Source organism: Xiphophorus couchianus, chromosome 5, assembly GCF_001444195.1.
Source record: "Xiphophorus couchianus chromosome 5, X_couchianus-1.0, whole genome shotgun sequence".
Lineage (NCBI taxonomy): Eukaryota > Metazoa > Chordata > Actinopteri > Cyprinodontiformes > Poeciliidae > Xiphophorus > Xiphophorus couchianus.
In genome coordinates, this window is record NC_040232.1 from 11,512,429 (window position 1) to 11,525,220 (window position 12,792).

The 12,792-nt window shown below is 38.9% G+C and overlaps 1 protein-coding gene across 10 annotated transcripts in view; it reads right to left on the reverse strand.

Moving 5' to 3' along the window:
- LOC114144252 (nuclear factor 1 X-type-like) overlaps positions 1-9,817 on the reverse strand; it is a 125,168-nt gene extending 115,351 nt beyond the window's left edge. For 2 of the 10 annotated variants that reach the window (XM_028016872.1, XM_028016870.1), the window contains exon 1: positions 8,889-9,499. In XM_028016872.1, the coding sequence (XP_027872673.1) occupies positions 8,889-8,891 (3 nt within the window). In that variant the 5' untranslated portion in view covers positions 8,892-9,499. Of the gene's footprint in view, positions 1-8,888; positions 9,514-9,637 lie in introns of those variants that run through there. The other 8 variants (XM_028016873.1, XM_028016869.1, XM_028016866.1 and 5 more) reach the window with 8 other exon arrangements.
- Positions 9,818-12,792: the final 2,975 nt, after the last annotated feature.

Below are 12,792 nucleotides of genomic sequence, written 5' to 3' on the forward strand. Positions count from 1 at the left end.
AGAGGTCTGTACAGCTCACTCTCCATCTCCCCCTCTACCCCGTCTTTTTATTACAGATAATCTGCACTCGCAAACCTCCTATTTTTCTGCAATTGTGCGATTTCTAATCATCTTTATTAGTCCATAAACATGTTTCTTTTTGGGTTTTTTTTGTTTTCGGCCTGCTTTTATTGCGGAGGCCCTCGGCTCCTTGAGGGGGCAACACAGCGCCTATTGTTGAGTCTCACGATGCTGATGGAGCCAGGAACAGCGTGAGAGAGAGAGGCCTGCTGATAAGGCAGCAAAGCATTATGGGAGCAGGCTAGTGGAGTTCTTCAGATGCACGTTTACATGCTAATATACAACAGCGTACTCAAGGACAAAAAGCAAACACCCCAAAGTCTGCCAGGATACACATGTGTGTTAATGAAACAATGTATCTGATTGGCTGGTGGTCCCAATAATGGCCTGGTTCCACGGCACCTGTGCAGGGGTCCACACCAGCCTGAGCCTTCTGATAACCAGCAATGCATTAGGTGTGCTGGAGCTTCAGTGATTGGCTGGGAGCAGCCAGAAACAGGGTCAGGTGCATTAGCAGGCCTCCCCTCATTGGTTTGGCTATGCCCAAATAAGCTGCGAATGGGCAAGAGCTGTTTTCATTGGCCTACAACTGCCTCATTCTGCTAGTGAATGGGAGTCTGGCCTGATGGCATCAGGACAACTGCGAGTGTGCAAAGAAATCTAATGAAATCTGAGAAATTCTTTGCACCGTAGCCCTTCATGTCTGCAGGCTTTAAAAGAACAGTTTAAAGCAGTTTAAAGAATAGTTGTTTAAAAAGGTTATTAATAGCTAATATCTTACTTGCAGTGCTGTATGTAAAGTGGATGTTTTTGTTTTGTACAATTTCAAAGTAGTAATCCTGGAAGCTGGAGCTAACAAACAGAGAGGTCAAGACCAAAGTGGACTTCCATGTCTTAAAACAACAATCTCAACAGGATCATATTTTTATTTAGCACAAATCAAACATGGTAGTTTATCTGAATGCTATTATATTCATTGTTATGTTTTCACTGAATCTCCTTATAGCCACAGAAGCCAATGACTGTCAGCACAAGAAATGGAGGTAGATGAAATATAAACACCAATGATCTTAAGGTGTGAAAACAATTGCAAACAGTGGAACATGTAAAGTGTTTCTGGTCAAACTAACTGGATAACATAATAGTAAAAAGTACAAACATTGAAAAAAAAGTTCTCTTAGACAAGCTGTTAGCTAACTAATCATTATTTAGAAGTTAAACTCTCAGTAGTGTTTCACTCAGGAAGATTTTTGGTGCTACAATGCCTCCAACCTTCGTTTCACATTTAAATAAACAATGGCTTGTCTGTAAATCTTTATCATTTAATAAATAAAATTTTGCTGAAAATCTAAACCCATGTTTCTCAGCAGAAAACACACTGTGCATCAATGGGACATTTCAGGTTAAATCAAGTAAATAAATAAATATAATCAAGTGCAACTGTGACTACAGTTTAAAAGTGATCAAAAGAACATTTGAACAAACTGTTGTGAGGTTTTTGAGTAAGATTAGTTTTAAAACTGTAGAAGTCTATTTTAGTCAATGCTCAGAGCTGTCAACTGCAATTAAGATGTTAACTCCTTAAAATCTTTTAACAGAATCTCATAGCAAAAATCATGAGGTATCCATTTAACCAGAGTTCACAAGCAGCAAGACAAAAGAGCCAAAAAGAAAAAAAGAAAAACAGGTCAATCCGACTTGCAGATCATTTGCTCTCATTTTATATTAACCAACTGACAAAGAGCAGTTTACATGCCCTCTTTATGTCATCAGCCAAAGAAACAGGTGCTGATGAACCTCGATCCCATTGTGCAAGAGCGAATAACACGGAGCTAATGAATAGACTAAGCTCTGTACCTGCCACTGGGGAGGCCAGAACATACTGCCGCCCCTTTGTAGTAAACCCCTCAAAAAAACAAAAAAACAACAACAAAAAAAAAAACTCCAGGGCCCCAAACATTCATTCTCTCTCTCTCCTGCAGCAGTGTATGAATTATATATTGTACTGTATATATAGAGCATATGCCCAGCCCATATGGCCAGCCCAGAGCGAAAAAATCTCAAAGCCCTCCTTAATTAACATTTTAGAGGGAAGATTCGGAGGCGGGAGATTGAGTCAGTGACCTATTTGGAGTCCATCATCGCCCAATGCAAATGTGCTAATTGAGACAGATTTTCCTACTTCGCAAATATGTGGCGTACAAAGAGGATGATTTGGAGGATTTCATGGGGGGTTTTTTGTAGTTGTTTTATTCCTGTGAACCATCTGATCTAAGGTAGGGGTATAAGATGTGTTTCTAGCTGTATTTTTTCCTGACAAAAGAAGACACTTCTCTTTCACTTTCTCCCCCTCCATCTCACTAAGTCCTTCTTGGCTCGCTCTCTATCTGTCTTCTGTCTCTCTCTCTCTCTGTGGATGTGTTGACGACCATATGGCCAAATTCTTTGGAGGTGAGATCTCCGAAACCTGCTCAGACTCTCGCATCTCCATACACACACAGACACTCCCACGCACACGCCTGCACCCCTCCCCCCACACACACGCACACACACACCTCCACAGAACTTTGGGTAGGGAAGCCTCTCATGGTGAAATTTGTTCTCAGATGGCTCCATTTTAAAGCACATGAATGGCAACATATCAGTGATCCTGCGTTTGCATCTCAGAAACTTGCAGTACTCCTACACCTCATCCTGGACTGTACCTCTGCGATCATCATCTGCGATCATCATCTGCAGCTTCTGTCAGCACATCTTTTTAAAATCCAAAATTATTACCATCCCTTTTTACCTCAGTAAACGTTTTCACTGTCAAGATGTGGTCGCTGACGTTACCACTGCCAAGTTGAGGACGCAAGATGAAAATTAGGGGTGATGAGGGGGGAGAAAAAGAGCGAGAGAGAGAGAGAGAGATGGTCCAGCCAACCTGTGTGAGATGGCAGCCACTTCAAAGACTCCAGGCCGCACCGGCGATCTGTTCCACAGTGTCTGAGCACTGTATGAAAGGCAGAAATGGCCGCCGTGTGAGTCCTTGCCAAAGCTACCTCAGGGAGAAATGTTGGAAAAATAAAATTTTTCACACAACTATCCTCTGGGAATGGGGAGACTTGATGAAATGGGAAAACAATAGCAGACATAACATACAAAAAAAAAAGAAGTAAGAATAGAAAGACGGCTGAGCAGAGTGGGGGCTAATTATTTCACTCTTCTTTTCAGCCCTGATAATTTAGCTCGACCAAATGTAGCGCCAAGATGAAGACTTTAAGATTGTATGAGGCTAAACTCTTGTGTTGTGCTCAATGTGCTTCTGGAAAAAAATAGTAGCAGGCTGTTAGGGTTCTTTTATGAATGCCACCCTAAACTGCCTTCTCCTCCTGAGCTTGTATGTACATACAATAATCGAACAAACTTGATTTCCCCAATAGTACACCAGTTTGCATAAAATATATTTTGGAAGATCTTAGTAATTCTGAGTTCAGGTCAGGTTATTAGTGCCAATTTATATAAAAAAATGTCATCTTAGGTCACTTTGCATAACAGGTCCAATTCATACAGATACGTATATTCAGATCAGCTAAATTATATAAATTGATTCAAATTCAATTACATCCTGAGTAAGTAGAGTGGAGAGGACTGACTCATGTTTGCAGCTTAAGATGCTCAACCTTCTGCTGCAGGTTTGAGTGGTGAGATCAAACACCAAAGAAAGGTCCCTTGCTAAAGAGCTAGTTAAATAATCCAATATGCCAAGAAGACAGGAGAAAGAGATGGATGGAGCTTAAAAACTACTTAAGGTAAAAAAACTAAAAAGTTAGTGCATGGTGCAGACAAATGCATCAAATTAACAGCCACTTTGGATGCTGGAGGTCACTGATGTCACAGGATCAAGCAGGCTGACTACAGCAAGTCAGTTGTGCAAGATGGGACTTTTTTGTCCCATCCCAGACTTGGTATGTTTTTGTTTTTGGATGTGTTCAGGGCACACATTAAAGGTGGCCAACCAGCAGTGTTACACCATATGTGCATGAATAATTAATTTGCTTGATCAATTACAAACATTCCATACTGGTTTTATTGCAAAAGAAAACACACCAAGTCTGTGTCCAAAATTAAAAAGGTAGTATCTCAATATACAAACTATTCATCTAGCTGTCCTGTTCTGTTTCTATTTTTTACCACCTAAAAAAATACAAATAAAGTAAATAATTCACTTCCTGTGTGGTTAGCATTTTGCTTCAGTTTATTTTGTATGTGTGTTCTAAAATTATGAATTCTTTGCAAAAGTGCTATAGTTGATCATTGTTGATGCTAAGTAGTAGACACTGACAGCATCAGCTTTGTTTGTGGAGTTGTAAAAGAGGGACAGGATGATGTCAGTCGGAACAGAAGTGAGGAAGAGATGGTTTTAGAAGGACAAGAGAAGGATAGTAAAAGAGGACTCAGAGGAGAGTGGAATAGGAACCACTAAAAACAGTCCCAGGTACAGATGCATTGTGCCGGATGGTGTTGACATTAAAACTTTCTTTAAAATTATATTAATCTCTCAAGATTAAAGGATTGTGGTCCAAACTCTGGCATTTAGTGTTACAGCTAAACTAGCTAAGACATTCTTGCTTCAACACACAAATTGTCTCAACCACAAGTCTCATGGCGGTTGTAAATTTTTACAGCATCCAACTGCCAGAGATAGAAAAATAAGTAAGGAGCAGTATCTCCACAACCTATTTTGCAACAATATCTCACTATATGCAGAAACGAGATGTAAAACTCAATACTCAAACTCTATATAAAAAGCTACAAATATTTCCTCTTTTAAACAAGAAAGGTCTTAACAGTAAAGTGGAAACACCTTAAGGGATGTTTGAACATCATCTAGAACAAACAGTACGAGAAGATGAAAAGTCAGGGGGAGCTTTATGCCTTACTAAGAAATTGTAATCTATCAGAAGAATGTTTTTATATATCTTGTTATACCAAAAACAATTTGTGTTATAACAGGACTGCTCCTGAATTTATTCCTAGCTCTGGCTTCTTCTAAATGCTTCTGTAATTTTACAATCCATAGTCAATTTCTGACTGAACCAACGTTGGTTAAATTATAGTCAAAATGTTTAGGTTTGTAACTAAAAGGAAAGTAGTTAATTTCATTAGAATTTAACCATTTTTAAACATTACATTGAAAACTAATGCAGTTAATTGAAATGTAAAAATGGTTAGTATTTAAAACCCTCCAAAATTCCTTCATGTAATATATGCTTATCTTAATCTAAGATTGCCCTGATGAACAAAATGCATTAAGAGTGCTCAGTTTGTGATTTCACAAAGACCATGAAGAGAATTTCAAACTGGGTCCTAAACAATCCTTGTTCATGTTAAATAATCATGTTCGGGTTTGGTCAGTTAAGATCAAATGCAACCTGTGAAATATCCCATTACTTTAGGGATGAAAGGACGTCACAAATCAGACGCAAACATCAGCTGCAGCTGTTGTATGCCAGCTGTAAAATATGACCATATTTTCTTACTCACTCACTCCTTTGACTGACTGATACCTTTTATGAAGAGGACACATACCGCCCCAGTTAGATTGGCACCCTGGATGATGAGCCACATAACCCATTTCAAAAAACACAACTGGAAGGAGGAGTGAAGTGTTTTTTGGGAAGATTACATGTGGGACACCGGCATATAAAAACACACAAAGCACGAGGTACAGTGAAGCTGTTTATGTGACAACACTAACATTAGCCGTCCCAACCTCATTGAAAAAAGCCACTCACCCAAACGGTTCCAGAGAAACAAGAGGAGATACTCACACTGTGACACACTCCAATACTCACTTGTCCTGGCAGCTTGCCTGCCAACTACTGATCTCACTAGACAGGATAGGCTCTGAACTGTGGCTTGTTGATAATACAGCACTAATTGTAACTCTGATCTACCAGAGCGGCGACGTTCCTCTGCTGTACTGTTTGCACCATGCACCTTCTCCGCGGATCATGTTACCAAATGCCATGGACACTGCTTTTCCTGCATGGATCCTAATCCAATCTTTTTTTTTCCCCCTCTCTCTTAATAGCCAAACCACACTCAGTAAAGAGCTGCACTGCCTTAGTGCATTTAACAATGAGGTTTTGGTTGGTACAATCATCCTTTTGTTTCCCACAAGGAGTGATCCGTGGAGGGATTTTCTTGTGGTTATGGTTTTAATGCAGCAGAGTTTACCACAGCGATCAGGCTGTGTAGATTTGTATTACATCATGATGCAAACACACTGAATTTAGCAGCGGGTTGAGGTGACTTCAAAAGTTTCACTCTTCACCACCTCAACTCTATTAATGCTCTGAAGATCTTTGTAATAACACAAGAAGATTCACACCCGTCTCCCTGCTTGGCACCATTTACTTTCTTTGCTTTTCTCCTTGACTGACAGGTTGTGCCGTTGGCAGGTTTTCTCTACAACAACCGCAGCGTAACCAACTGTGAAATTATAGGCCAACAATCAAAACAGAACCAGGCTTATCATATCAGTGCCAGTTATCAACCATTGTCTACCAGGTCACTTGCGTTGGAGAAATGGTTGGACAGCTGACATTAAAACGACGCATGCCATTTGATGCTAGGAGGCCCCGTCTGTGCTGATGTGCTGCTGTGATTAGGGGTTCCTATGGGTGCTAATACACTTTTATGTTATTTGTTTCTTTTTTTATTATTTTGCATGTGATGTCATAAAGTTGTTAATAAACACTGACTCGCACAAATGAGCGTGGATATAATGAGCTTAGAGAGACTCAAATTGCTGTATTATGCGAATGACCATTGTAAAGCTATGCAAATATTTAAAAGATTTAATGTAATTCAAGGCTTGAATTGGGCATACACTCTAACATGATGATTTTTAAAATTATGACTATGACTGTTATTGCTATTATTATGTTGAATATCTTTCTTTTCAGATATTTAATGTAATGCTGACCATTTTATTTATTTATTTATTTAATGTGAAAAAGAGAGAACATAATACTTGCCCCTTTTTGTAGAAAATGTAAATTATTACATTCTAACTTTTTCAAATATTACCTCAGCCTTCCTGACAAAAACCTGAACAGGCCACTTCAGGAATACATGTATAAAATATTGAGTTATGCCTTTCTTTTAACAAGTATTTATCCCAGTAATGCTCTGCATTTTTCTTTTTTTGAACAAAAAAGAAAATAAAAAAGGAAAGAAAACAACCTTTGCCAAATCCATGTTGTAATATTTAATATTTCAAATAGGATGGAAGCTGCAATAAATAAAAAAGTGTGAAGTACATTTCCCTGATGGAATCTCTTGAGCTGTTCTTAATGCAAAAGCTTGGTACAGCTTGCATGCTGAAGGAAAAAACACGGGCAATAAAAGCAATCTGGTATTTTGCAGCTTATAGTACAGCCATTTTATAAGACGATTTTTATTATTACAATCATGGGATTTATCCATTTAAATGCTGCAGGATTTAGGGAGATAATTCTCTTTTTCAAATCATCCGATTTTCAGATCAATGTTAAAGGACTCGGGAAATGCCGCGAATCACATTTTCTTTGTGCGACCCTCGCTTGACGGTCTCACCTCCACACACCCCCTTCGGTCAACTCGATAAAGTGTGATCAGGAACGGAGTTAAAGCGCGCACGAATGAAAGCAGGGAAGAGGCGCAGAGAAAAGGCGCAAATGGAGAAGACTGCGCAAATAGGACATGTTAATTATAATGTTAAATGAGATTTTGTGTACAATTTCGGTCAGCTCTGTTTATTCTTTCATTTCTGTTTTATTCTGTCTGGTCAGAGGAGAGCAAGAAAAGGCAGCTTCACTGCATTAAAGCAACCGAATTTACATTTTAAAGCTACCTGTCAGACTCTTCTGAAACGCCAATGAAATTTAATTTATGCATAAAAGCTCACTCGTAGTGTGTTTTTTTTTCTATTTGTTTTGCTACTTTATTGAGATTTCATCAAGACAAAAAAAAAAAAAAAAAAAAAAATCTACTTTCCACAAACCAAGCTCCCTCATGCTTATGCCTCTGGTGACATCACACATTGCATAAAGCAACTGATGATATTTACTTTAAGAATATCTATCGTTGTTTTTGTCTCCATTTAAATTAAGTTTTTAATCAAGATCAATTCTGAAAAGTGTTCACTTGTGTTCAGTCTACTGATGGCACTCGTTTGTCTTGATTCTTGTGCCTCTTGTGATGTCATCAATATGAACACACACAAAGCAGAATAATAAGTTTTCCCTTTAGCATGCCTTTTAAAAACGTATAATCCTGCAGAGGAAATCCATATTTTATGACCATGCTGTGTTTTTATTTTTAGAGGAAATTTGCTAGTAAAAAAAAAAAGAAAGCATAGCCAGAGCCAAATTTTAAAACGTTGAATATGTTAAAGACACTATTAGTTGAAATTGAAATGTAGGCTAAATTGGAACACTGACGTGAGTTTTACTTTTGTAAATTTAAAAGGGACGGTCGTATTTTTGTAAGGACGCAAACTGCAGCTGACAGTTAGTTAATCAATGTTAAACATTGATAAGAAATTTGTTAAATAAACGTGAACTCCGCTGATTTGTATTCACGAACACACACTCACAAACCACACACACACACACACACAGGTGCGCTGCAGCTACAGTCATAATAACACACTGAGGAAAGTTCTGATCTTTCACCGTAATGAAATTCAGCTCTGCTCAATCAAACAGAATCCCTGTTTTGTTTACATCCAGCCTTCCATACTTCACCCTATAGAGCCAAACAGAAAGGAACTATTGAGTTTCCACAGCACGTACCATTATAGCGCGGGGAGATCTGCCAACTCTCTCAATGCCCCATTTTCCTTTAAAAGTTCAGCGTCCAAAAAAAAAAAAAAGAAAAAAAAAGAAAAGTGAGGGAGAGAGAGCTGAGGGAGGACGACTTCTTCTCTTCACTGTTGCCGGAAGCAAAACAAAAAACGGACCTTTAAACAAGTCGGCCTTAGGCCCAGAAAAAGAAAAAAAAAAAGAAAAAGAAAGTGGGTCCACTCTGCAGAAGACTGGTTGAAAAGAGGACAGCAGCAGCTCCGGACCTCCCTCCGTCCTATGGCTGTTCGGTGTCAGATGCACCCATGTCCTGCACGAGGAAGTCGGGGAGACGTGCGCGTCAAAGTCCCGATGAACTTGTCCAGATTGGAAGACGCTTAGACAAAAACCATATCCCGAAATGATCTTTATATTACGATCAATTTAATGGACAGGAGGGGTGACACAAAGTAAGTTTCTCTTCTCTTATGCTTTCATTAAAGAGTCTTTGCAGTCGAGCAGCTTCTGCGTCCAAAACTCGTCCAAAAAGCAGCGCGCCCGATCGCTTTTACCGTCGTATATCTCTCTCTTTCGCTCGCTCTCTCTCTCCCTCGTTCTCTCTCTCCCTCTCTCTCTCTCTCTCTCTCTCTCTTGATCCACACTCACTCCCACACATGCACATGCGAAAATATAGATACACACAAACTGAGGAGGGTGGTTGAGGGGAGGTGTGTGTGTGTGTTGGGGGGGGACACCCTCACCCTCACCGCCTCCTCCTCCTTGAAGCTGACGAGATGAAAGCGCGTGCAGCGTTGCGTTGCGTTGCGCCGGTAGCGGAATGCTGGCAGAGCAGCGACACGTCGGTCGGTCTGTCGGTCGGGTCCCGGACTGCAGCGGAGACGCGTGCGGGGAAAGGGAAGCGCTCCGGCGGCGACCGAACGGCGTCACCTCACCGGCGTGCACAATCACAATCTCACACGGTGGTTTTGTGGAGGAGTTGTTCACAGTGAGCCACCTCGAACCGGGGAATTGTTGGGTGAATTATTAATAAAGCGAGCGGTGCGCAGGCTGTCGCGGAGAGAGCGCCGCGACCACGGGGGAGCAGCTGGGGCTTTAGGAGCATTAGGAGCACCAGGGGCTAAAATCACGGACTGCAGGAAGAGACGGGGGGGTGGAGAGGATTATTACAGGCTGCACTGGCTCCGGCACATTCCGTCAACACACTTTACTTATCCAGGTCCAACTTAGAGCTGAGCTCAAGCAAAAAGAGGGAAAATATGATCAGAGCAAGAAGACTCTGCTAATACGCATTTTTTTTTTGGTTTGTTTGTTTTATCGTGGTGTTGGAGGAGCAAAGGGGAGGAGGACACGCGTAGCTCATCAGGTCAAAGACATTCTGATGGGTTGTTAATCAGACTTCTGATTGGGTAATGCTAAGCTGGGCTTTAAGAAGTTTTAGCTCCCTGACACAGATCTGTGCAAGGAACGTCACCAAGAGATTACACGAATGCAGAGATCAGTTTGGAGGATTTGATTTTTGGGGAAATAAGTTCACAGAAACGTAAACATACGAGCAAGCCGCTGAAAAAGAAGCAGATGACCAACGACAGGTGTAGAAATACGTTTATAAGCTATTATTTCTAATAAGAATTTTGTCAGATTATATATATATAATGCAAAAAAAATGCATTTTTAATGCAAAAATATATATATATATTTAGGCTTTGCTACAAACAAAATCGTGACCCCTGAAGGGCCCCATGCAAGGACAGACTCCTGTCAAAAAGACAGGGAGCTCTCTCAGCAGGGGGTCCTTTTTCAAACAGTAAAAAAACCCTCAAAAAACAATTAATTAAATATTTTGGTCTGATAAAACACAAACAACTGGACTGAACTGAATACACAAAGCTTTCTACCCCCAAGGATATTTATTTCAGGCTCTTAAAATTTAGAAGGTCCTACTTCACACATGAAATAAACATTTGCGTGATGAATGCGGCACCTGCATATGTATTTATTTTTGCTTGTCCGCGTTCCTGTGTGTTCATTTGTGTGTGTGTGTGTGTGTGTGCGTGTCGTCATCATGTCCTGTAAACCAGACGTCTGATGACATTCCTGCAACATGGCGAAATATTAATAATTAAGCGTTGACCCCCCCCTCACACATTTGGCCCCATGAATTAGTCATCTGTAACTAGGTTTGTTTTCTATTTTGGCCTCGTTTTTTATTTATTTATTTTTTATTCTTCAGATTTACATGAAACACAAATGTGTCTGGGTGAATAACATATGTGCATGCCTGTGTGTTTTGCTACAAATATATATATATATATATATATATATATGTATATATATATATATATATATATTTAATTTCTCATGAAATATAGACTTTACAGTATTTCACATACAACAATGGAAGGTTGTTGCTTGGGTTCGCAGGATTATCTTCAAAACTGCCAAGTGATGTAAAATCAAAACAGCAGACTAAATTTACAAATGTATAACTTTCCTGTTACTATCCAACATGCAATTAAAACAAGCATTTAATTTATGATAAATACAATTACTGAAAACCAAACATTAACAACAATGTGAAAATTGTAACAGGTTGTCTTTCCTTAAAATGATATTTAGTGAGACAGCTTACAGGTCAAACATTTCTCGAGACAATAAAGTTACAAATAAAATATATATCAAACAAACAAATAAATAAATAAATAAATAAATAAATAAAATCCAATGTTGCTAAATCAGGCCAGATGATGGTAAATCAATTAAATAAATTAGAAATGTTATAAATTAATAATAATCATCATCACAATAAAAGTTGACTACAAAACACTGATTAAAAAATTTGCTAAAGCAATAAACAAATGCATTAAAACAATTACAACGTCAACAACAACAACAACAATACTACTACTACTACTACTACTAATAATAATAATAATAAAAGCAAAAGGAAGAAACTATTAATAAAAAATAAACCTATTGAAGCAACATATTTTTAGATTCTATGTTTGTCTTTTTAAAATAATTGTACTTACATTTTAATTGCTTACTTTTACATGTGTTTCTTCGTCTTCTTTTCATCTTACAGATGCTGTTGGGTATTAAAGTCAGGCATGCCCGCGATGGCCTCTTTGTAAAATGATCAGTTTACTGGAAAACTCCCAAAATGGGCCTCTGAAACCCTCCAAATAATCCCTCAACACGATTTTTTTTTTCTTCCCTCTTAATTAAAGCGCAAACTGCAGCGCGCAGTCAGCTCACCGAAGAGCGCCTTGACCAACTGTAGAGCCAACTTTTGCAAAAGGCCCTGACTGCAAGGTTTCAGGGAATTAGATCATTAAGGAAATTCAATAAGGTGAGGAAAGTGGTGTCTGTTGAACGAAAAAAAAAAAAAAAAAAAACTTAGTTGCTTTTAACCATCAAGTTTTATCTCAACATAATATAAAACAAACAAACAAAAAAAGCACAACTTTATTGGGGTAAGGAGGAAAATCAATCCGATTTTCAAATCTTTTGTAGTTTTATAATTAACAATTTATATTTACTTTACAAAAAAAAAGAAAGAAAGAAAAAGAAAATATTTAATCTAAAATGCAAACCTGTTCGTAGCCTACTCCAAAATACATTTTGACATAACCCATTCAAAGATCATTTTTATGGATGATGAGGAGTTTTAACTGAAAGGCCTTCGACCCTAAAACGTCACAGCGGTCTCTACTGAAAAGATGCGGAATACGGTTGTTTTCCATTTATTTTTTCGCGCAAGCAGTAAATATTTTTTTTATGCATTATATCAAATTAAACAACAATTTCGTCTTGAGTCGTCGTGTGTTTGCACAAGCTGACCTCGTTTCATCGTCTCCATCGCGTGTCTTGCAGGGCAAGCAGGAGCGAAGTTTGC